The sequence below is a fragment of the Heterodontus francisci genome, chromosome 1 (genome assembly GCF_036365525.1).
Source record: "Heterodontus francisci isolate sHetFra1 chromosome 1, sHetFra1.hap1, whole genome shotgun sequence".
NCBI classification, from domain to species: domain Eukaryota; kingdom Metazoa; phylum Chordata; class Chondrichthyes; order Heterodontiformes; family Heterodontidae; genus Heterodontus; species Heterodontus francisci.
This window is the reverse complement of record NC_090371.1, coordinates 156127817-156153682: the sequence shown is the minus strand read 5'-3', so window position 1 is coordinate 156153682 and position 25866 is coordinate 156127817. Positions and strand designations below refer to the sequence as shown.

Genomic DNA, 25866 nt, shown 5'->3' with positions numbered 1-25866 from the left:
GTTTTTTTTAAAGAGTTAAAGGTATTCTAATAGTACTGTGTGCACAATAATTGGGTTAAATTTTGTTGAGCTCCCGACATCGGGCTCCGTGGCAGGCGGGGGCCCGAAGATTGCAGTGGCAGCGGCCTGCCATGGAGCTCGATGCCGGGATTGCCAGGCCTAATCTTCCTGGTGGCGAGGCTCCGTGGCGGCCCCCCCTGCTGCTGGGCAAAGGGACCCAACTTTAAATATTTAAATAAACCTCATGAATATATTTGCCTACAATTCCCTGCAATCTTACTGGCTGTCTGGGATCTTCCATGCGACGGGAGTCACTCACGCCTCTTCACTTTCTTGTGCAGGGAAAGCTGGCACCACCAAGGTAGGGAAGGGGGGAGCATAGGATTTTTAGTGTAGTGGGGGGGGGAGGGGGAAGGGGTCAACTCTGCAATTGTCATGTTGCAGGGGGGAAGCGGTGACCTCTGCACTTTGGGCAGTTGGAAGGGGGAAGAGGCCAAATCTTCAATGTAAGTGTTTGTGGTGGGAGGGGAATGGGGCGGTCATTTATTTTCATTGTATTGGGGGCTGGTGGTGGGGTACGGGTCAGAAGCCTATTTACAGAGTAAATGGGGGGTGGGGCATGGGGTTTAACTGTGCAGGTAGCAGTGTAATAATGTAAAAACTTGAGCTCTGAATCTTGGAACTCAAGGAGCAGCTGGTGTCACTGAGGTGCCTTTGTGAGGATGAGAGCTATGTGGCTAGCCCGTTTCAGGAGATGGTCACCCCGCAGCTTAAGAATGTGCAGGCAGAGGGGAGCTGGGTGGCTGCCAGACAGACAAGAAGGACAAGGCAGGTAGTGCAGGAGACAACAGTGGGCATCTCACTTTCTAACTGGTATTCAGTTCTGAGTACCGATGGGGGAGAGGGTTCCTCTGGAGAGTGCAATGGGTGGCTCAGCTGTGCAGGGAGGGAGGAGAAAAGACAGGAGAGCAATAGTGATAGGGGATTCTATAGTTAGGGGAACAGACAGGCATTTCTGTGGTCGCTGATGTTTTTCCAGGATGGTATGTTGCCTACCAGGTACAAGGGTCTTGGACGTCACTGGCTACAGAGCATTCCGGAGGGCGAGGGTGGAAGCCAAAGGTCGTGGTCCACCTTGGTACCAACGATATAGGACGAAAGAGGGATGAGGTCCTGCAGGCTGGGTTTGGGGAGTTAGGAATGAGATTAGCAAGTAGGACCTCAAAGGTAGTAATCTCCAGATTACTCCCAAGGCCACATGCTAGTGAATATAGAAATAGGAGAATACACCAGATGGATGTGTGGCTGGAGAGATGGTGCAGGAGGGAGGGCTTCAGGCTTCTGGGGCATTGAGACTGGTTCTGGGGATGGTGGAATCTTTACAAACCCGACGGTCTACATCTGAACAGGACCGGGATGAATATCCTTACAGGAAGGTTTGCTAGTGTTGTTGAGGATGGTTTGAATTAGCTTGGCAGGGGGATAGGAACCTGAGGGTAGTTTCAGATAGGACAAATTCAGAGCAGGGAACGGGAGGCAGATAATTAACGTCAGAAGACAGTGGAAGCAAAAAGTGTGCACCCGAGGAATTTGGCAGTGTTGAAAAGGTATTTATTTTCTTCCAAATAAAGCCAATGAGCTGAGGGCACAGATAGACACATGGTAGCATGATATCATTGTTATAACGGAGCCTTGGCTTAAAGCGGGGCGTAAATGGCAATTCAACATCCCTGGATATAGAGTTTTCAGGCAGGATAGAGAGGGGGATAAAAAAAGGAGGGCGTGTAGCAGTAATGATTAAAGAATCAATTATAGCTGTGAAGAGGGTTGATATGCTAAATGAATCATCAAATGAGGCCATATGGGTTGAGCTCAGAAATAAAAAAGGGACAGCCACACTACTAGGAGTGTACGATAAACCCCCAAATAGTGAGATAGAGATAGAAGGACAAATATGTCGGCAAATTTCTGAGTGCAAAAAGAATAGAGCAATAATAGTTGGGGATTTTAACTACTCTAATATCAACAGGGATACAACCAGTGTGAAGGGCACAAAATTCCTGAACTGCATTCAAGAGAACATTTTTTAGACAGCATGTAACAAGCCCAACAAGAGGGGTCGCAATTCTAGATTTAGTCTTAGGAAATGAAGCTGAGCAAGTGGATGAATTAGCAGTGGATGAAGATTTTGGAGATCGTGACCATAACATTTATCTTTAGCATTATTATAGAAAAGAGCAAGGATAGAACAGGAGTAAAAGTTCTAAATTGGGGGAAGGCAAATATTACGAAGCTGAGAGGTGATATGGTGGAAATGGACTGGATACAGCTACTTGCAGGAAAATCAGTGGCAAATCGGCGGGACGCATTCAAAAGCGAGATTCTGCGGGCACAGTGTAGACATGGCCCCACAAACAAAAAAAGGTGGTCCTGCCAAATCTAGAGCCGTTTGGTTATCTAGAAGCATACAGGGTAAGATAAAGCAGGAAAAGAAAGGTTATGACAGTCACAAAAAACGTAATACTTTAGAAAGCCTAGAGGAGTATAGAAAATGCAGGGGTGAAGTTAAAAAAAGGAAATTAGGAAAGCAAAAAGAGGATATGAGAAAATATTGGCAGGTAAAATCAAGGAAAACACAAAGATTTTTTATCAGTACATTGAGAGCAAGAGGATAACTAAGGAAAGGGTAGGGCCTGCCAGAGCTGTACAAGGTAACTTATGCATGGATGCAGAAGATATGGGCAGGATTCTTAATGGGTTTTTTGTGTGCCTTCACAAAGGAGAGGGATAATGCAAACATTGTAGTTAAAGAGGAGTGTGAAATATTAAATATAAGCATAATGAGAGAGTAAGTATTAGAGGGTCTGACATCATTGAAAGTGGCTAAATCACCAGGGCTGGATGGATTGTTTCCCAGGCTGTTAAAAGAAGCCAGGGAGGAAATGTCAGATGCTCTGAAGATCATCTTCAAATCCTCGCAATACACAGGCGAGGTACCAGAAGATTGAAGGTCTGCAAAAGTTGTACCATTGTTTAAAAGGGGTGCGAGGGTTAGGCCAAATAACTATAGGCTGGTCAGTCTGACCTCAGTGATGGGAAAATTATTAGAATCAATTCTAAGAGCTAGGATAAACTGTCACTTAGGCACGGATTAATCAGGGATAGTCAGTGTGAATTTGTTGAGGGAAGGCGGTGTCTTACGAACTTAATCAATTTTTTGAGGAAGTAACAAAGGGGATTGATGAGAGTAGTGCAATGAATGTTGTCGACATGGCTTTTGACAAGGTCTCACATGGCAGACTGGTCAGAAAAGTAAAAGCCTATGGGATATAGGGGAATGTGGCAAGTTGGATCCAAAATTGGTTCGCTGACCGGAAACAAAGGGTAATGGTTAACTGATGTTTTTGCAAATGGAAAGCGGTTTCCAGTGGCATTCCACAGGGCTCATTGTTGGGTCCCTTGCTGTTTGTGATATATATTAATGATTTGGGCTTAAACGTGGGAGGCATGATTGGGAAATTTGCAGATGACACAAAAATTGGTCATGTAGTTGACAGTGAAGAGGATAGCTGTAGACTCCAGAATGATATCAATGGTTTGAAAAAGTGGCAAATGGAATTCAGTCTGGAGAAGTGTGAGGTAATGCATTTGGGGAGGGCAAACAAAGCAAGGGAATACACAATAAACTGAGGATATTGAGAGAGGTATAGGAAGTGAGAGACCTTGGAGTGCATCTCCACAGGTTCCTGAAGGTGGCAGGACTGGTAGATAAAGTGGTGAAGAAGGCATGTGGAATGCTTTCTGTCATGTCGGCCCCCACCTGCCAAGAATGAGGCACGTTAATTTCACCACGTGAACGTTAAACTTCAAATTGTTGCTGGGAAGAAAAGAGGGCCTATTACAAGAAATTGCCAGGTCCCTAGCCGCAAAGACATTTTTGCATTCTAGCAGAGTGTTGGAACAAAGGAACCAGTCCCTGCTCCCAATACACAGAATAGACGTGATCAGACCAGTTTAGTCACATGACTGGCTGTTGTAGAGTTTTGAATGGAGAGTTTTAAATTGATAGAGAACATCTCTCTCCTGTCTGCTCCCATCTCTCTCTCACCAGCTTTGGAATTCATTGAAGACACAAGAACTCCAAGAGAGAAAAGTCTCCTACAGTGAACAAGGTTTTAAGAAGAATACTGGGACCCAACGAAAAGCAAGAATTATCTACAAGCAAGAACTACCTACAAAAGGACTCTTCAGTGAGCTCGAAGCACAGTAACAAGAAACTCTTCAGATATTGCCTCAAATCTCTCCACTTTATTTTTCTCTTTTCTGTCCCTGTCTGCACGTGTCTATCGTGTATGCATGCTAGCATGGGCGCGTCGGTGTATCTGTAGGCGTTAACTGAATTAGAGTTTAAGTTTTAATAAATTTCACTTTTCTTCAAACCTAAGAAAGCCTGTTTGTGCTCATTTCTTTCCCTTATAATTGGAAAGCGTTGAACAAGGATTCACCAAGGGGGGGCTCAAAACACCGTGTGCTTAAAAATAAAACCGTTAGTGAGAACAGGTGAAGGCTGAAAGGGAACCCGAGACCTCTTTCTCACCTGGTCATAACACTTTCCTTTATTGGCCAAAGTATAAAATACAAAATCAGGGATGTGATTCTGGAACTGTATAAAACACTGGTTAGGCCTCAGCTGGAGTAATGCATACATCCCTATCACCACGTTACAGGAAGGACATAATTGCTCTGGAGAGAGTACAGAGGAGATTTATAAGAATGTTGCAGCTATGAGGAAAGATTGGACCGGCTAGGGTTGTTTTCCTTAGCACAGAGGAGGCTGCGGGATGACTTAATTGAGGTGTACAAAGTTATGAGGGGCATAGATAGAGTAAACTGGAAGGACCTGTTTCCCCAAGCGAAGAGGTCAATTACCAGGGAGCACAGATTTAAGGTGATTGGTAGAAGGATTAGACGGGACTTGAGGAAAAACCTTTTCACCCAGAGGCTGGTGAGTGTCTGGAATTCACTGTGCTGATCGGTGATAGAGGCAGAACCCTCAACTCATTTAAAGGTTACCTGGACCTGCACCTGAAGTGCTGTAATCTGCATTGGACTAGGAGCTGGAAGGTGGCTTGTGTTTTCAGCTGGCAGACACAATGGGCTGAATGGCCTCTTTCTGTGCCGTAACTTTTCTATGATTTGGCAGCCCTTTAAAAATGGCGCCGCTCACGGTGTTGCAGAGCCCCGTCCCCCACCATGTGATTGGGGGGCCCGCCCTGCATATTTAAATGAGCCACCACGTGCTAGATCGTGGCGATGGGCAATCTGTGCATGGGGGCCGCCATTTTACTTGCCTGCCGCTACTCCTGGTGGTGGGAAAGAAAATTGAACCTATTGAGTGTGAAAATCATGGTGATTTCTTTTTCTCCAGATTCTAAATTGCTATTTTTATAAAGGCATCAGTAGTGGTATCTATTGGTAATTGAAGTGATTGCCCTGAATCATTTAATTGGTCATTCATCTTGTTGTCATTTGTGGCATATTTCTCTGCACAAAATCGTTCCCATTTTGAGCCATCAAACAACAGTTAATGAAGTGATTTATTGTATGAAATGCTTTGAAACAATTTGATGTATATGAAAGTACTTATTTATTGCAGTGGTATTTAAAATCTAAATTCTTTAAATATTATTGTTTCATGTACAGCTTTTTCCCACCAGGTTGTTTCATGGTTCAGTCAGTCATAGACTGCAGTGGGACCAGCCACCAGAGACCATTTGCTTTGACCCTCTTCTTACTACCTTAGCTGAGGTAAGACTGACCCAAATTTAACCATGCCTTTACTCTATGCTTCACTGAAACATCTGGACTCCAGTATGAATCCTTGGAGCACTCCATTCAGTTCTTTTTCTCAGCCTGACAACATTTTGGTAAGTAGTGCTTGCTGGTTTCTCTTTTTCAGCCATTTCCTTAAACGTTTCCAAACTTTAGCTGACATTTGAATTTCTTTTTTGCAGCCCCTCATGTAGGACATTGGGCCAGAATTTGCTGAAAAAGTAATAGTGTCTGAACAATGCGTGCCATTATTAACGTGCAAATCAGCCATCAGCTTGTAGCGAGGAAGCAATACCCGGTGAATTGCGAATTGTCACAAGTTCCTGGATGATTTACGCTGTTAGCTTTGCAGTAATGAGATCGCACCCTTAACCACAATATTAGTTTCATGAAGTTGCTGCATTTGCACTTTAATTACCATTAAATGTGCCACTGTGTTAAGTCTAGTAATTAATAGCATGAGTACCTTTCTTCTTCTTTTGGGCCTCCTTATCTCGAGAGACAATGGATACGCGCCTGGAGGTGGTCAGTACCTTTAACTGCATGATAATTGTTAATGACTGTCAATCAACCTCACTGGCTCAGAAAATGAACAATTCAAAATATAAAGTCTCATTTTTTTCAATCTACTGAATTGTTGGAGACATAAAAATGTCAAATTTTAAATTTTTGCAATTTTTTTCTTACTTTTCCTTCCTGTCTCTTAATTTCGCGTTCTCTTATTTGTCTTTCTGTACCTGATTTGACCTTAATTCACCTACTCTAATTCAGCCTCCTTCTCAGTCCTTCCTTTTTCAATCCTTAAATATCATTGGATTAGGAGATACATTGTGGATCCCATCATTCACCAAGGTCCAAGGTGCATTGCTGCCCTGGTCACACCATTAACGGCTCTCACTTCCAGTGATTTAGAGGACAAATATTTTTGAGCTGAAGATTAGAGGAACAGGTCTATCTAGCTGGGCATGCCACAGGATTCTATGCTGTAGCCAATTGTGGCCCATTATAAAAGATTTTCTGGTAGCCCAAATATATCACATCAAAAAGCTTTCCAATGTCCAGCTTGTGATGTCTGTCACAAGTTAAAGGAGGTTGATCAGGCACAATCTGTCTCTTGTGACGCTGGTTGCCATCTATGAGCTTACTTTAATTTGGATAATTTTCCAATTTGTTCTTAATGATTAATTCCATCCTTTTACCCATTATCAATAACTCTGTAGTTACTTGGGTTTCTTTGTTTTTTTAATGAAAATAGATGCTATTTTGGCTTCTTTCCAATTCAGTGGCACTGACTCCCTCTAAAGGTCAATAATTTCTGCGTTTTATCCCTAATCTCACTTAGCACACTCAGGAATATGCTGCTTGTGTGGTGGTTAACAAAGTTAACCCATCTGGCACAGCCTCTCCTCCATCGTCTACCTCTATGGGACTACCCTTGATTGGTCTTGTCCTAATTCTCTGAATGTAGCCAGCCATAAGATTTAGGACTTTACTTATAGTTTGTTCTTGGACCAGACAATAAGAATTTGGACAAGGAGACACCTGATGTAGTGGTATTAGGATGATTTATTAAGGCTAAAAGCAATACTTACCAAATTCAAGGCAGTTGATATCCTAGTCCAGATGACCTTTACTCTCCACCGGCTCTAGTGGCACAGACAGCTCGTGACTTCTCTTGTCGCTCCTTTTGTCGTCTTCAAATCTGTGCACTGAACCTTTCCAAGTCTGTCCTTTTATTCTTTGTAGCTGGTGGCTCCTCCTGTACACTGATTGTTTGGTTCATACATATCACTGTTTCAATTGGTCCTGCCATTTCATTTGTCAGTACTTCTGTTTGTACATTGATCATGATCACATGCACCAAACAAGGTGTACAAGCAATGCATTCTAACCTTGAGGTTCATTAGATCTCACATTTCTGGGGAGATTTTGTTATATTTTGATCGTAACTTGTTATATAGTTTTAAATATCTGTTCTTTTCTTTCCCTTTAACTGTTCATGTTATTAGGTCATCCATTTCTGGTGGGACTCATCTTGTTTTCTGTTACATTTTGATCACAGCTTGTTGCATAGTTTTTGATATCTCATCTTTGTAATTAAGTAAGAGCAATTATGAGGGCATGAAAGCTGAGGTAGCTAAAGTGAACTGGCAAATTAGGTTAAGGGATAGGGTAATAGAAATGCAGTGGCAGACATTTAAGGGGATATTTCAGAATACACAGAATAGATACATTTCAATGAGAAATAAATATTCCAAGAGTGGAACCTGTCATCTATGGTTAACTAAAACAGTTAAAGATAGTATCAAACTTAAAGAAAAAGCCAATAATTGCGCAAAGATGGGAGGCAGGTCAGAAGATTGGACAGAGTATAAAAACAGCCTAAAGAATGACTAAAAGATTGATAAGGAAGGTAAAATTAGAGTACGAGAGAAAGCTAGCTGGAAATATAAAGACCGATAGTAAGAGTTTCTATAGATATTTAAAAAAATAAAAGAGTTAACAAAGTGAGTGTTGCTCCTATAAGAAGTTGAGTCTGGGGACTTAATAATGGATAATAAGGAGATGGCAGATGAGTTGAACAGATATTTTGCATCGGTCTTCACTATTGAGGATATAAGTAACATCCCAGTGTTAGCTGTAAGTCAGAAAATGGAAGGAAGGGAGGAACTCAAGAAAATTACAATAACCAGGAAAGTGATACTGAACAAATTGTTGGAGCTGTGAGCTGACAAGTCCCTAGGTCCTGATGGACTTCATCCTAGGGAGTTAAAAGAAGTGGCTAGTGAGCTAGTTGATGCGTTAGTTTTAATTTTCCAAAATTCCCTAGATTTGGGGAAGGTTCCTTTAGATTGGAAAATAGCGACTGCAACTCCTTTATTCAAAAAGGGACGGAGACAGAAAGCAGGAAACTACAGGCCAGTTGTCTTGGGGAAAATGTTAGCTATTATTAAGGATGTTATAGAAAAATTAAAGGTAATCAGGCAGAGTCAACAGGGTTTTGTGAAAGGGAAATCATGTTTAACCAATTTATTGGAATTCTTTGAAGGAGTTACATGTACTGTGGATAAAGGGGAACCGGTGGATGTATTGTACTTAGATTTCCAGAAGGCATTTGATAAGGTGCCACATCAAAGGTTATTGTGGAAAATAACAGCTCATGGTGTAGGGGGGAACATATTGGCATGGATAGAAGATTGGCCAGCTAACAGGAAACAGAGAGTAGGCATAAATGGGTCATTTTCTGGTTGGCAAGATGTAACGAGTGGTGTGCCACAGGGATCTGTGCTGGGGCCTCAACTTTTTACAATTTCTATAAATGACTTGGATGAAGGGACCGAAGGTATGGTTGCTAAATTTGCTGATGACACAAAGATAGGTAGGAAAGTAACTTGTGAAGAGGACATAAGGCGGCTACAAAGGGATATAGATAAGTTATGTGACTGGGCAAAGACCTGGCAAATGGAGTATAATGTGGGAAATTGTCCACTTTGGCAGGAAGAATAAAATAGAAGTATATTATCTAAATGGTGAGAGATTGCAGAGCTCTGAGATGTGGAGGGATCTGGGTGTCCTAGTGCATGAATCGCAGAAGGTTAATATGCAGGTACAGCACGTAATTAGGAAAGCTAATAGAATGTAAAATTTTTTGTGAGGGGAATTGAATACAAAAGTAGGTAGGTAATGCTTCAGCTATACAGGGCATTGGTGAGACCACATCTGGAGCACTGTGTGCAGTACTGGTCTCCTTATTTAAGGAAGGATGTAAATGCGCTGGAGGCAGTACAGAGAAGGTTTACTGGACTAATACCTGGAATGAGTGGGCTGTCTTATGAGGAAAGATTGGACAGGCTAGGCATTTACCTGCTGGAATTTAGAAGAGCAAGAGGCAACTTAATTGAAACATATAAGATCCTGAGGGGTCTTGACTGGGTGGATGGGAAAGAATGTCTCCCCTTGTGGGAGAATCTCAAACTAGGGGTCACTGTTTAAAAATAAGGGGTCACCCGTTTAAGACAGAGATGCAGAGAAAATGTTTCTCTCAGCGGGTCGTGAGACTTTGGAATTCTCTTCCTCAAAAGGCAGCGGAAGCAGAGACTTTGAATATTTTTAAGGCAGAGGTAGATAGATTCTTGATGAGCAAGGGGTTGGAAGGTTATCGGAGGTAGGTGGAAATGTGGAGTAATCCGTTCAGCCATGAACTTACTGAATGGCGGAGCAGGTTCGAGGGGGCAAGTGGCCTACTCCTCCTAATTCGTATGTAATCCTGGTTGACTCACTGTATAAGCAACATTTTTTTTCCCAGTAAGATACACAGTATATACAAAAAATTCATAATACAAAAAAAAAAGCCAGTAAAAATGACAGAATCCACATTTCTTACAGTCCCCACCTTGAGGATGACATGCAGCATAGGATTGATTCCTCGCAATTAATCATTTATTTTGGTAGGCGGGCTTTGCTGCAGGCATGGCAGACAACGGGATACATAAAAATTGACATCATTCTCTATTGTGTGCCACCAAGCTATGGCCAGGATCTTGTTTCAGGTGGACTCTGCTGGAAGAGGAAAAGCAGCTCCTCTCCAACCACCGGTGGAACACACAACATGGGATGCTTATCTGGGCTGGGCTGATACGTGAGCAGTGGGATCGTGTTAGCTAACTAGTGAGACATGACTGTATGGATTGCCCAGGCAAGGGGGTGGGCAGTGGCTTGGCCTGTTTGTGCCAGACAATGACTGTGGCTTAGGGGTCATACTGTTGCTGGAGTGAACCAAGATGTATAGGTTGAAAGGTTTTGTCGCTGCAACGGGACAGCATTGGTCAGTGTCATGCATTCGTCAGAGAGTGTAGCTGCTTTGGCTGCCTCGTCAGCTTCGCTGTGAGCTTGTCCTTTTTTTGTGAGCTGCAACCTTGCCAATGTGGCAGGGCTGGGAACAGTTTTGTAGGGCTGCCCATAACTTCTGTAACCAAGGGCCATGGGCCAAACATTTAACATCTGAGCTTCGGTAGGCATTCTTGTAGTACAGGGGAAGGGCTAGTATAGCATTGGCTTAGGCACTATTATAACAAATATTCACGGGCCTAGCGGATGTTTCCCGAACAAGAATTTCAGCAAGCTGGGAGAAGGGTCGGGAACAGCGTCGTTTGATTACTTTGGTAGAATCACTGCATAGCCCGTGTGCGGTGTTCCTTGCATGTGATAAGAACCATCGAGATAGACATCTGGGGCCTCCTTAAGGGGTTCCTTCAAAACAGGATGCGAATCACAATCAATAAGTGACAGTGGACATTTGTGGGGATCGCCCTCATATAGAACATAGTACATTACAGCGCAGTACAGGCCCTTCGGCCCTCGATGTTGCGCCGACCTGTGAAACCATCTGACCTACACTATTCCATTTTCATCCATATGTCTATCCAATGACCACTTAAATGCCCTTAAAGTTGGCGAGTCTACTACTGTTGCAGGCAGGGCATTCCACGCCCCAACTACTCTCTGAGTAAAGAAACTACCTCTGACATCTGTCCTATATCTATCACCCCTCAACTTAAAGCTATGTCCCCTCGTGTTTGCCATCACCATCCGAGGAAAAAGACTCTCACTATCCACCCTATCTAACCCTCTGATTATCTTATATGTCTCTATTAAGTCACCTCTCCTCCTCCTTCTCTCCAATGAAAACAACCTCAAGTCCCTCAGCCTTTCCTCGTAAGACCTTCCCTCCATACCAGGCAACATCCTAGTAAATATCCTCTGCACCCTTTCCAAAGCTTCCACATCCTTCCTATAATGCGGTGACCAGAACTGCACGCAATACTCCAGGTGCGGTCTCACCAGAGTTTTGTACAGCTGCAGCATAACCTCGTGGCTCCGAAACTCGATCCCCCTACTAATAAAAGTTAACACACCATATGCCTTCTTAACAGCCCTATTAACCTGGGTGGCAACTTTCAGGGATCTATGTACCTGGACACCAAGATCTCTCTGCTCATCTACACTACCAAGAATCTTCCCATTAGCCCAGTACTCTGCATTCCTATTACTCCTTCCAAAGTAAATCACCTCTCACTTTTCCGCATTAAACTCCATTTGCCATCTCTCAGCCCAGCTCTGCAGCCTATCTGTGTCCCTCTGTAACCTACAACATCCTTCAGCACTATCCACAACTCCACCGACCTTCGTGTCATCCGCAAATTTACTAACCCACCCTTCTACACCCTCATCCAGGTCATTTATAAAAATGACAAACAGCAGTGGCCCCAAAGCAGATCCTTGCGGTGCACCACTAGTAACTGAAGTCCAGGATGAACATTTGCCATCAACCACCACCCTCTGTCTTCTTTCAGCTAGCCAATTTCTGATCCAAAGCACTAAATCACCTTCAATGCCATACTTCCGTATTTTCTGCAATAGCCTACCGTGGGGAACCTTATCAAACGCCTTACTGAAATCCATATACACCACATCCACGGCTTTCCCCTCATCCACCTGTTTGGTCACCTTCTCAAAAAACTCAATAAGGTTTGTGAGGCACGACCTACCCGTCACAAAACCGTGCTGACTATCTCTAATGAACTTATTCTTTTCAAGATGATTATAAATCCTATCTCTTATAACCTTTTCCAACATTTTACCCACAACCGAAGTAAGGCTCACAGGTCTATAATTACCAGGGCTGTCTCTACTCCCCTTCTTGAACAAGGGGACAACATTTGCTATCCTCCAGTCTTCCGGCACTATTCCTGTCGACAATGACAACATAAAGATCAAGGACAAAGGCTCTGCAATCTCCTCCCTGGCTTCCCAGAGAATCCTAGGATAAATCCCATCTGGCCCAGGGGACTTAGCAATTTTGGAAAGTGCGAAAATAGATAACACCTCCTCCTTGTGAACCTCAATCCCATCTAGCCTAGTAGTCTGTATCTCAGTATTCTCCTCGACAAGATTTTCTTTCTCTACTGTAAATACTGACGAAAAATATTCATTTAACGCTTCCCTTATCTCCTCTGATTCCACACACAACTTCCCACTACTATCCTTGATTGGCCCTAATCTAACTCTAGTCATTCTTTTATTCCTGATATACCTATAGAAAGCCTTAGGGTTTTCCTTGATCCTATCCGCCAATGACTTCTCGTGTCCTCTCCTCGCTCTTCTTAGCTCTCCCTTTAGATCCTTCCTGGCTAGCTTGTAACTCTCAAGCGCCCTAACTGAGCCTTCACGTCTCATCCTAACATAAGCCTTCTTCTTCCTCTTGACAAGCGCTTCAACTTCTTTAGTAAACCACGGCTCCCTCGCTCGACAACTTCCTCCCTGCCTGACAGGTACATACTTATCAAGGACACGCAGTAGCTGCTCCTTGAATAAACTCCACATTTCGATTGTGCCCATCCCCTGCAGTTTCCTTCCCCATCCTACGCATCCTAAATCTTGCCTAATCGCATCATAATTTCCTTTCCCCCAGCTATAATTCTTGCCCTGCGGTATATACCTGTCCCTGCCCATCGCTAAGGTAAACCTAACCGAATTGTGATCACTATCACCAAAGTGCTCACCTACATCTAAATCTAACACCTGGCCGGGTTCATTACCCAGTACCAAATCCAATGTGGCATCGCCCCTGGTTGGCCTGTCTACATACTGTGTCAGAAAACCCTCCTGCACACACTGGACAAAAACTGACCCATCTAAAGTACTCGAACTATAGTATTTCCAGTCAATATTTGGAAAGTTAAAGTCCCCCATAACAACTACCCTGTTACTCTCGCCCCTGTCGAGAATCATCTTCGCTATCCTTTCCTCTACGTCTCTGGAACTATTCGGAGGTCTATAGAAAACTCCCAACAGGGTGACCTCTCCTCTCCTGTTTCTAACCTCGGCCCATACTACCTCAGTAGACGAGTCCTCAAACGTCCTTTCTGCCGCCGTAATACTCTCCTTGATTAACAATGCCACACCCCCCCCTCTTTTACCATCTTCTCTGTTCTTACTGAAACATCTAAATCCCGGAACCTGCAACATCCATTCTTGTCCCTGCTCTACCCATGTCTCCGAAATGGCCACAACATCGAGATCCCAGGTACCAACCCATGCTACAAGCTCACCCACCTTATTCCGGATGCTCCTGGCGTTGAAGTAGACACACTTTAAACCAAGTTCTTGCTTGCCAGTGCCCTCTTGCGTCCTTGTAACCTTATCCCTGACCTCACTACTCTCAACATCCTGTACACTGGAACTACAATTTAGGTTCCCATCCCCCTGCTGAATTAGTTTAAACCCCCCCGAAGAGCACTAGCAAATCTCCCCCCCAGGATATTGGTACCCCTCTGGTTCAGGTGAAGACCATCCTGTTTGTAGAGGTCCCACCTACCCCAGAAAGAGCCCCAATTATCCAGGAAACCAAAACCCTCCCTCCTACACCATCCCTGCAGCCACGTGTTCAACTCCTCTCTCTCCCTATTCCTCGCTTCGCTAGCACATGGCACGGGCAACAACCCAGAGATAACAACTCTGTCTGTTCTCGCTCTAAGCTTCCACCCTAGCTCCCTGAATTTCTGCCTTAAATCCCCATCTCTCTTCCTACCTATGTCGTTGGTGCCTATGTGGACCCCGACTTGGGGCTGCTCCCCCTCCCCCTTAAGGATCCCAAAAACACTATCCGAGACATCACGAACCCTGGCACCTGGGAGGCAACACACCAACCGTGAGTCTCTCTCGTTCCCACAGAATCTCCTATCTGTTCCCCTAACTATGGAGTCCCCAGTGACTAATGCTCTGCTCCTCTTCCCCCTTCCCTTCTGAGCAACAGGGACAGACTCTGCGCCAGAGACCTGTACCCCATTGCTTACCCCTGGTAAGTCGTACCCCCCCAACAGTATCCAAAACGGTATCCCTGTTGTTGAGGGAAACGGTCACAGGGGATCCTGCACTGCCTGCTGGTTCCTTCTCCTTCCCCTGACGGTAACCCATCTACCTACTTCTTTTACCTGAGGTGTGACTACCTCCCTATAACTCCTCTCAATAACCAGGAGCTGTGGGGGTAGTGTCCTTGACTAAGGGCTGATGTCAATGTCCCGCTGCAGTAATTCTAAAGTCCATTTACTCAGTCTCTGTGAAGAGACCAGCGAGTCTTCAGGCTTCATTAACAAGTTCAGTGGCGTGTGTGGTGAATGTTAAGATTATTTGTTGAAGGACGTAATATGAGAAGTGTTGAACAGCCCAAAATGTAGCTAGAAGGTGGTGTTCACGTACCGAGTACATAGTTTCCGTTCCTTGCAGAATCCTCGAGGTGTAAACTATCGGTTGTAGTCTCCCATTGTGCTCTTGACACAGCACAACAGTCAGGCTCTGGTTTGTAGCCCCTACTTCCAGGTGAAGCAGTTGCGTGGGATCGCTTGCATAACTGCCTGTTTGAGACTCGTTACAACCGTGGTGTGATCCTTTGTCTGGCTGGATTGATCTCTGTCGTCGGGGCCTTTTAAAAATTCAGACAAGGGCTTTGCCAGCTCGGCAAAACCAGGAATAAAATTTCGCTGATAGCCGATAAGGCCTAGGAACGATCGGAGAGGGGTTTTAGAGGTAGGGAGTGGAAGTCTTTGAATGATTCCAACTTTGAGAGTGTCTGGACTGGTGCCGTAATGGGAGATCAATGCTCCTAAAAAGGTGACTTCCTCTTGAAGTAATTGGGCCTTCGTAGGATTTACATTAAGTCCCGACCGTGCCAGGGTTGTTCACAGTTCATCTAATGGTAATAGGTGCTCATCCACAGTTGCTGTTGCCAGGAGCAGATCGTCCATGTTCTGCTGCTGCCATTCGCTTGTGAAAGATTGTCGGAACATTGTGAAACCCTTGGGGTAAGCAAATCCAAGTATAGCTTTGGTCTTCAAACGTGAAACTGATCTTCCCTTCTAACACGGATACTCCAGAACCCATTTGAAATATCCAAGGTGAAGAAATATTTTGATCCTACCGGCACTTGTGATGAGGGTCGGGGTTTCTCGCACAACTGGGGAGCATGCTGGGGGTCACAGAATTGAGCTTAGGGTAGTCTGTGGTTAGCCTCCAGCTGACATCTAGTTTTTTAACTGGCCAAATCGGTGAATTGGTCGTGAAAGTGCCATGCCTGACAATGCCTTGTTTAACAAGGGACTGAATTGTGTCCCTGATGTAAGGATAACTATCTTTGGAATAAAAACAAGAAATATTGGAAATACTCAGCAGGTCAGGCAGCATCTGTGGAGAGAGAAGCGGAGTTAATGTTTCAGGTCAGTGTCCCTTCATCAGAACTGGCAACGGTTAGAAATGTAATAGGTTTTAAGCAAATAAAGTGGGGGTGGGGCGAGAGATAACAAAAGTAAAGGTGTTGATAGGACAGGGTCACAGAGAATAACTGATCAGAAGGTCATGGAGCAAAGGCAAACTGTATGTTAATGGTGTGTTGAAAGACAAAGCGTTCGTGCGGAGAGGGTGTTAATAGACAGTAAAATGAACATCCCTGGCCCAAAGCACAAACATGAAAGAAAACAATGGGCAGGCACATGGGTAAGAAAAATGAATGACGAAACAAACTAAAATAAAAAAAAAAATTAACTGAAAATAAAAAGGGGGTCCTGTCATGCTCTGAGATTATTGAACTTGATGTTCAGTCTGGCAGGCTGTAGCGTGCCTAATCTGTAAATGAGGTGCTGTTCCTCGAGCTTGCATTGATGTTCGCTGGAACACTGCAGCAAGCCCAGGACAGATATGTGGGCATGAGAGCAGGGGGGTGTGTTGAAATGGCCAGCAACTGGAAACTCGGGGTCAGGCTTTTGGACTGAGTGGAGGTGTTCTGCAAAGTGGTCACCCAATCTGCATTTTGTCTCCCCAATGTAGAGGAGACCACAGTGTGAGCAGCCAATACAGTATACTAAATTGAAAGAAGTACAAGTAAATCGCTGTTTCACCTGAAAGGAGTGTTTGGGGCTTGGGATAGTAAGGAGAGGGAAGGTAAAAGTGCAGTTTTTACACCTGGCTCGGTAGCACCACTACTGACCGAGCTGGCCGAGTCCTAAAGGACATAGCTGCGAGACTGGGTCTGCGGCAGGTGGTGGGGGGAACCAACACGAGGGAAAAACATACTTGACCTCGTCCTCACCAATCTGCCTGCCGCAGATGCTTCTGTCCATGACAGTATTGGTAGGAGTGACTACCGCACAGTCCTTGTGGAGACGAAATCCCGTCTTCATATTGAGGATACCGTCCATCGTGTTGTGTGGCATTATCAGCGTGATAAATGGGATAGATTTTGAACAGATCTAGCAATGCAAAACTGGGCATCCATGAGGCGCTGTGGGCCATCAGCAGCAGCAGAATTGTACTCGACCACAATCTGTAACCTCATGGCCCTGCATATCCCCCACTCTACCATTACCATCAAGCCAGGAGACCAACCCTGGTTCAATGAAGAGTGCAGGAGGGCATGCCAGGAGCAGCACCAGGCATACCTCAAAATGAGGTGTCAACCTGGTGAAGCGACAATCCAGGATTACTTGCATGCCAATCTGCGTAAGCAGCATGCGATAGACAGAGCTAAGCGATCCCATAACCAACGGATCAGATCTAAGCTCTGCAGTCCTGCCACATCGAGTTGTGAATGGTGGGGGACAATTAAACAACTAACTGGAGGAGGTGGCTCCACAAATATCCCCATCCTCAATGATCGGGGAGCCCCGCATATCGGTGCGAAAGATAAGGCTGAATCATTTGCAACAATCTTCAGCTAGAAGTGCCGAGTTGATGATCCATCTCGACCTCCTCCTGAAGTCCCCAACATCACAGATGCCAGACTTCAGCCAATTAGATTCACTCCGCATGATATCAAGAAACGACTGAAGGCACTGGATACTGCAAAGGCTATGGGCCCTGACAATATTCCGGCAATAGTACTGAAGACCTGTGCTCCAGGACTTGCCGTGCCCCTAGCCAAGCTGTTCCAGTACAGCTACAACACTGGCATCTAACCTGCAATGTGGAAAATTGCCCAGGTATGTCCTGTACACAAAAAGCAGGACAAGTCCAACCCGACCAATTACCACCCCATCAGCCTACTCTCAATCATCAGTAAAGTGATGGAAGGTGTCATCAACAGTGCCATCAAACGGCACTTGCTTAGCAATAACCTGCTCAGTGACGCTCAGTTTGGGTTACACCAGGGCCACTCAGCTCCTGACCTCATTACAGCCTTGGTTCAAACATGGACAAAAGCGCTGAACTCCAGAGGTGAGGTGAGAGTGACTGCCTTTGACATCAAGGCAGCATTTGACCGAGTATGGCATCAAGGAGCCCTAGCAAAACTGGAGTCAATAGGAATCAGGGGGGAAACCCTCTGCTGGCTGGAGTCATACCTAGCGCAAATGAAGATGGTTGTGCTTGTTGGAGGTCAATCATCTGAGCTCCAGGACATCACTGCAGGAGTTCCTCAGGGTAGTGTCCTAAGCCCAACCATCTTCAGCTGCTTCATCAATGACCTTCCTTCAATCATAAGGTCAGAAGTGGGGATGTTCGCTGATGATTGCACAATGTTCAGCACCATTCGTGACTCCTCAGATACTGAAGCAGTCCATGTAGAAAAGCAGCAAGACCTGGACAATATCCAGGCTTGGGCTGATAAGTGGCAAGTAACATTCGCGCCACACAAGTGCCAGGCAATGACCTTCTCCAACAAGAGAGAATCTAGCCATCTCCCCTTGACATTCAACGGCATTACCATTGCTGAATCCCCCACTATCAACATCCTCGGGGCTACCATTGACCAGAAACTGAACTGGAGTAGCCATGTAAATACCATGGCTACAAGAGCAGGCTAGGAATCCTTTGGCAAGTAACTCACCACCTGACTCCCCAAAGCCTGTCCACCATCTACAAGGCACAGGTCAGGAGTGTGATGGAATACTCTCCACTTGCCTGGGTGGGGGCAGCTCCAACAGCACTCAAGAAGCTCCACACCATCCATGACAAAGCAGCCTGCTTGATTGACACCCCATCTGCAAACATTCACTCCCTCCACCACCGACGCACAGTGGCAGCAGTGTGTACCATCTACAAGGTGCACTGCAGCAATGCACCAAGGCTCCTTAGGCAGCACCTTCCAAACCCACAGCCTCTACCAACTAGAAGGACAAGGGCAGCAAATACATGGGAACATCACCACCTGCAAGTTCCCCTCCAAGTCACACACCATCCTGACTTGGAACTATATCGCCGTTCCTTCACTGTCGCTGGGTCAAAATCTTGGAACTCCCTTCCTAACAGCACTGTGGGTATACCTACCCCAAATGGACTGCAGCGATTCAAGAAGGCAGCTCACCACCACCTCCTCAAGGGTAATTAGGGATGGGCAATAAATACTGGCCTGGCCAGTGATGAATGAATAATAATGAATGAATTTTTAAAAAATCAATAATTTGAGGGCAGATCCTGCTCCGCTGTTTCCTGAGTCCTACGGTCTCTCGGAGGGGATTTATGGCACCAGCAGTCACGGGCCACGTGACTGAGCCTTCCACAGTTAAAGCAGGCCTGGGATGTATTGGTGGGGCAGGGGCCCTGGTTGGAAGTGTATCTAGGACCCTGTGCCGCCGCAACTGGTTTCTTGCCCAAAACCCCTTTGGACTGGGACTTCAGGGTCCCTTTTATGAGGTCCCAGGCTTGGATTGCGCAGTCTAGTATGCGACAAAAGAGATGTCCCGAACCCACAGTTACGCCCATTGTCTGTTTATTGAGGGGCGCCAGATTATTAAGGAAAATTAGCTTAAACTGTTCTGAAAGTGGCTATACATATCGTACAGCCGCTTGGCAAAAGCTTGTGGTGACTCCTCAGTGTTTTGTCTGGTCTGATGCAACACTTCGGCCATGTTAATAGTTCTTATACCGAGGACATTAAGGATATAGGTCATGGTGGCATGGGGGCCAGTTGAAGCATCATAGACGGCGTACTCTAGGTTGGACTTCAATTTTGAGTCACATGCAGCAAGCAGAATGCGCTTCCCATCTCCTGTTTCTAATTCTGAGTGAGCCTGTAGGAAATTTGCCCAGCGCCTGTTAACCTCAAGGGGATTATCCCTCTCTTGGATGGTCCTTAACTAATGTATGCAGGCTTGCAACTCGGTATGGGTCAATGGAGCAGAGTGTGGATGTCTAAGGATTACATCACCATCCCTGCCGGAAGTGGTTGTGATTGTTACAACTGCCACTGGAGGGCCAGGACAAACCTGGCATCTAACAGATGTCTCTGGTTTCAGCCAGTCATTATATGGCTGTATTGGGCTGCCTTACTGGCTAGGTTATTCCAATCTATATCACCTCCCACTTTGCCTGTCATTGTTACTGCGGAGATGAGGGCTGCTTGTTTCCCTAATCGTCCCTCCAATTCCAGCATTTTAAGTTGGCATTAGGAGTGGTCAGCCTCCTTTTTTAGCTGTCTGACAGCTTCACTAAGGGCGCCCCGAGCATCCTCTAATTCCTGTCTAAGCTTTACATTCTCCCCACCATACATATTCAATTCTTCCTCCTGCTGCTCCCATTTAACCATTAGTGAATTAACCTGTAAGCAAGTAAAGCTTTGTTGTTGCAACATCACTGCGTTTTGCTTCTTGTCTATTTCTAAACTTTGGACTAGTTTTTCCAACTGACTAATCTCTTGATCTTTGTGTGCTCAAGTCTTGTAATTGCTGTTTCAAATTCTCTATTTCAGTTTGCTTTTGTTGTGCCCAATTGTCACTTTTATTAGCATAATGAAATGCACTATCGACAAGTAGGTCTCTTGCCTTTTTTGCTTTCAACTTGTTGTCCACTCTCCCTTGAATGAATGCAACTACTCCATCGAAGGGAGCTCTCTCTCCCTTTGTTAAACATTCTGTCAACAAAATCTGAACCTCACTATCTGACACTTTATCTAATTTCTCTTTGTATGTCGACGGAAGATTATTCTTATTCTTTAACATATTTTCACTCGCCTCTAATCGACTGGCAGCATCTATTGATCCTACAAACCCGAGGCATTCCTTCCCTGGTGTGAATGATGGCCGGCCGAACGCTACAAGGTCCCTATCCACTAACACCAAATATTCCAAGTCCTAGTCTAGTCCCATCGGGGTCGCCAATGTAAGATAGGGGTGTTTTGTACCCCCTTCTAAGGTGGGAACAGACCTGGCAGCACAAATCATGGCTGCACCAGCCTTCAGGTTAGAGACATGCTGCTCCTGCAACAGAGCGGTTGTATTCTTATGGCACAGCTCCAAATCGCGAGCCTGCTGGTTTTGTCGCTCAACCTCTTTACCTTTCTGAATAGCAGTCTCTTGGATCCGCTGAGTGCTGTAAGCCAGAAGGTCCCCTGCCCACTCAATCCTTAACTTCTTCTGGCCTATCCTATCTTGAATGAACTCTATGACTTCCTTGTATTTCTGCTTGAACACCTGTCCAACATCTTCAGACAATGTGACTTTATCATTCTCTCTATATATTCTCGTATAAGTGCCTTTGGAACACTGGTGGGTTCTTTAAGGTCTCCGCACTCCCCAAAAGGGTTTTCCCTCCCAAGACACGTGTTGGCCAGCCTTGCGAACTCGAGATCCTTCCTTTCTCCGAAAAAGCGTTCACAACTTGTCAAGTCCCATTTGTGGTGGCAGAATGTAAGACTTCGAACCTTACTTATAATTTGTTCTTGGACCAGACAATAAGAATTCAGACAATGAAACACCTGATGTAGTGGTATCAGGATGATTTATTAAGGCTAAAAGCAATACTTAATAAATCCAAGGCAGTTGATATCCTAGTCCAGATGGCCTTTACTCTCCACCGGCTCTAGTGGCACAGACAGCTCGTGACTTCTCTTGTCTCTCCCTTTGTCGTCTTCAAATCTGTGCACTGAACCTCTCCAGGTCTGTCCTTTTATTCTTTGTAGCTGGTGGCTCCTCCTGGACACTGTTTGTTTGTTTGTTTGGTTCATACATACTACTGTTTTGATTGGTCCTGCCATTTCACTTGTCAGTGCTTCCGTTTGTACATTAATCATGATCACATGCACAAAACAAGGTGTACAAACCGTGCATTATAACCTTGAGGTTCATTAGCTCACACATTTCCTGCAAGACTTTTGTTAGATTTAAATATCTGTTATGATCAAAATGTATGTAACAAGTTCTTTTCTTTCCCTTTAGCTGTTCATGCTATTAGGTCATGCATTTCCAGTGAGACTCATCTTGATCACAGCATGTTGCATAGTTTTCGATATCTGTTCTTTTCTTTGTAATTACCAAAGTAACCCTGGTTGACTCAAACTGTATAAGCAGCATTTTTTTCCCAGTAAGATACACAGCTAAAGTTAACTCTTCTTTTACCAAAAGTGTATACAAAACATATGTACGTAAAATTCAAAGTACAAAAAAAAGGCCAGTAAAAATGACAAAATCTACATTTCTTACAATATCTCTTGCCATTACCCCTCCTCTCACTCTCGAAGTAATCTTCCGACTACCCAAGGTTCCATCTTTAGTTCCCTACTTTCCCTCGTTGACTTGTTGCTCTCTGGTAATGTTTTACGTAGACATCAGGCCAGCTTCCACATGTATGTTCATGCATAGTTTTACTCTCCATTGCTACCTTTGACTCTATAACCACCACTGCTATCTAATTGATTATCTGGCATCAAGTTGTGAATGAGTCAAAACTTTCTTCAATGTTAGCAGGAAGGAAATCATCCTGTTTTACTCCAGCCAAGAACTGCACATCTTTGTTCCTGAGTTCATTTCCCTGTTACCTGCTCACATACTGAAACAGTGTGCAACTTCTGCATCCTGTTTGACCTTGAGCTGAGCTTCAAACCAGTGTCGGTCTGCTTATTTCCACCTTGCTAACATCACACACCTTCACCATCAACTCAGCACATCTCTGCCACCATTGAAATCAATCACTTCTCTTGCAATCTCCTCGCTGGCCTCCTGAAATCCACTGTACCTAACAACCGATTCATACAAAATTTGTCGTCTCATTCCCCAATGCAATGAATTCAAAATCCTCATCCCTGTTTACAAATTCCTTCATAGTCTCACTCCACCTTACCTCTGTAAATATGTTCCAACCTTTGCTCTTTGTTTTCTAATTTTGGCCTCTTGCTTATTCCCCTCTCCCCTCCCAAACAAGGTGCAGTCATAGTTCTATTTAGAATTCCTTCTATCGTTGCTTATGAGGCTGATGTGGTTGCACCTCAGGCACAGGGCATGTGCCACTACCTCCACAGTAGAATATAAAGGCAAAGGCACTTCCATCTGCATTTAATACAGGAGCATTGCCTATGAAGGCTTTGCTTTCCAAAGGAAGCTGTTGTTGAGATTTGGCACATGCGATAGGTTAGCCCTATGGTGAGTTTATTTCAACCACCAGAGTCATCATAGAGATTTTGAATGTTGAAGGATCGTATCAGATACATGGATCAATCTGGAGTCCAGTCCAGTGAGTGTTTCCAGGATTAAGATGGTGCACTTAATGGGGTGGTTGAGTTGACATTGATGGTTCTGGCAACCTGGTACCACTGCTGCTTTGCTGCATGCCAAAAAATCCCTCTCTGCTTGACTTCACTTCTACACCTACATCTGTGATCCTACAGGATCTTGCAGGCCTAAGATGTCTTATCATGTTCTGTTGTGCATCCAAAACAATGTTTTGCTTTGTAGTTCCTTTAAATTGTGCAACAGCAGACTACTTTCTGTATACAAATGATGAGCTCCAAATCTGCTTCATTTTTCTGCTGAGGATTTTTCCCAAGTAGCAAATCTAAGTTTGATACTTTCAGAACAGATCTAGAGAACTCTGACTGTGACACGGTAATTCTTGTTTTGTGGAGAAATGCTGTTTGTTTGAATTGTATCAATCATACTTGTCAGACAACTTTCAAAGGGGAAGATTTTCTCTATTCCAAATAATCTCAAACCCAGTGTTTAAAAATGAATTTGTGATTTTGTTAAACATAGTGCACATTTCTCCATATTTATAATTTGTGGTCTAGCACAAAAAACATTCCATAATTTTCTCATATAGTTTGTTCCACCTCATTTAAAATATTCCAATATATCGAATGATTTAGATGTGATTTGTAGAACTCTGTTTTAGTAAAATTGTATTCAAAACATAACTTGCAAGCTTTTGATGTCGGAGATCCTCAATAGATTCTGAAGATTTATTTACTCAATTTTCCCTGTACCACTGTTGTAGAGTGCTTTTGTTAATGGTAAGACAAAGGGAAAATGATGCTCAAGCAGAGACCTCAACTTATGAGTGTCAGTCCTCCCTGTGTTCTAATGTGCCCACTGGAAAGCTAATAAAATGGAAGCCCATGCGTTATACTGCCACTCACAGCTTATTTGAAGAATGCCTGGTAGTTTTATTCTGATATTGTGTTATTACTCTAGCCCCATTGACATATCGTTAGTGTAAAGGTAGGCGACCTGTTTTCAGTAGCATCCAAGACCCCATTTTCTTAGAGTTTCCAAACTGCTTTTAGAGGAAGCACAGAACTACTTTTGAACCTACTGACTTTCCAGTGGGCTCATCAGAAACCATTAGTGCATCGCAAAGAACACAAGGACAGTAACACTTGTGGGACTCCCCTTGATTATCACTTTCCTTGTAACTTACTATCAACATAAAAATGCCTTATAAGTTGGGAACACTTTGGTTGTGGTAATGTAAAGTATCATTACTGGTGCCTCTATCACCCTTATTATTTACATAGAATATATAGCACAGGAATAGGCCATTTGGCCCAACTGGTCTGTGCTAGTGTTTATGATCCACACTTGCCTCCTTCCACCCGTTAAAATGATATTTATATTTGTTCTATACTTTCAGATTTCTAATAGGTAGCAGCCCGGGGCATACATTTTTGTGTATTTTGATGTAGTTTTTCAGTTCACAGCCTATTGCTGCTGGAGCAGAATTACATGATCTATAGGAGGAATTCTGCGTAAAATATTTGTACTCAAGCTGCCTTTAACCAGCAGTTTTAAAACATGAAACACTGTAATAAGGGCAAGTGAGAGTGTACAGATGTCGCTTCTAATAGGTGTCATTTTTGTGGATTATGTTTCCCCATTAGGATTTGTCAGTTGGATTGGAATGCCTATAGTTCCAATTTTGTAAATTGATTATTCCTTTAAAAGGTAGATGGTTGACAAACTCTGTTTTAAGACATAATATCCAAATACCAATAATACAATAATACTAAATAGATATTGTAACTTTTGGGCCTCCTTATCTCGAGAGACAATGGATACGCGCCTGGAGGTGGTCAGTGGTTTGTGAAGCAGCGCCTGGAGTGGCTATAAAGGCCAATTCTGGACAGTGACAGTGTTAAATACTTGGTAAAATGTTTCATTAAAATTGAATGAAACAACATACCAGTCATATGTTACCTTGGTGATAAATTATCTGTGGAGAAAGTCTGTTTTAGTTATCAAGCATTACCTCTCGCACCTGGTATGATCTTGCAACAACAGTTTGTGTTGGATATCTCTCTCCATTGTGCAAGGACACATCAGCCGACTAAAATGTATAAAATGCGAACAAAGTATTGAAATTGTTTTGACCACTGGGTGGGGTTGCTTTATTTTAAAGAAAATGCCTTGTTGAATCAAAAGGCAAGTTATGTTTGAAAAAGCCATTCTCCAGTTTAACATATATTTTTTGCCTGTTTCCTTACATAGGGCTTAAAAGAAACTAAACACCCTTACACATTTGTAGCCAAGGAGGGTTTCAAAGAATTGCTGGAGGTTGAAGATGCTGCTGAGAAAGCTATTCCACTAGTTCCAAAGGTGGTTCCAAAGTTAAAAGCTGCTCTGGTAAGTTTTTCAGTAGAACTTTCACAACTGACAAAATCAGCCATACTAATGACAACTAACATTCTGCATTTCGGTAATTTTATATATATTCCATTTGGATATTTTGTTGGAATTGGGACGTGAACATACAACACTTTTGCCACTGCAGAGTATTGCTATA

The 25866-nt window shown here is 44.0% G+C and overlaps 1 protein-coding gene across 2 annotated transcripts in view; it reads left to right on the top strand.

Annotated features, from left to right (window-relative positions):
• LOC137372983 (PACRG-like protein) overlaps positions 1 to 25866 on the top strand; it is a 150380-nt gene that overhangs the window by 89686 nt on the left and 34828 nt on the right. For both annotated transcript variants that reach the window (XM_068037573.1, XM_068037582.1), the window contains exons 4-5: positions 5718 to 5808; positions 25572 to 25706. In XM_068037573.1, the coding sequence (XP_067893674.1) occupies positions 5718 to 5808; positions 25572 to 25706 (226 nt within the window). The remainder of the gene's footprint in view (positions 1 to 5717; positions 5809 to 25571; positions 25707 to 25866) is intronic.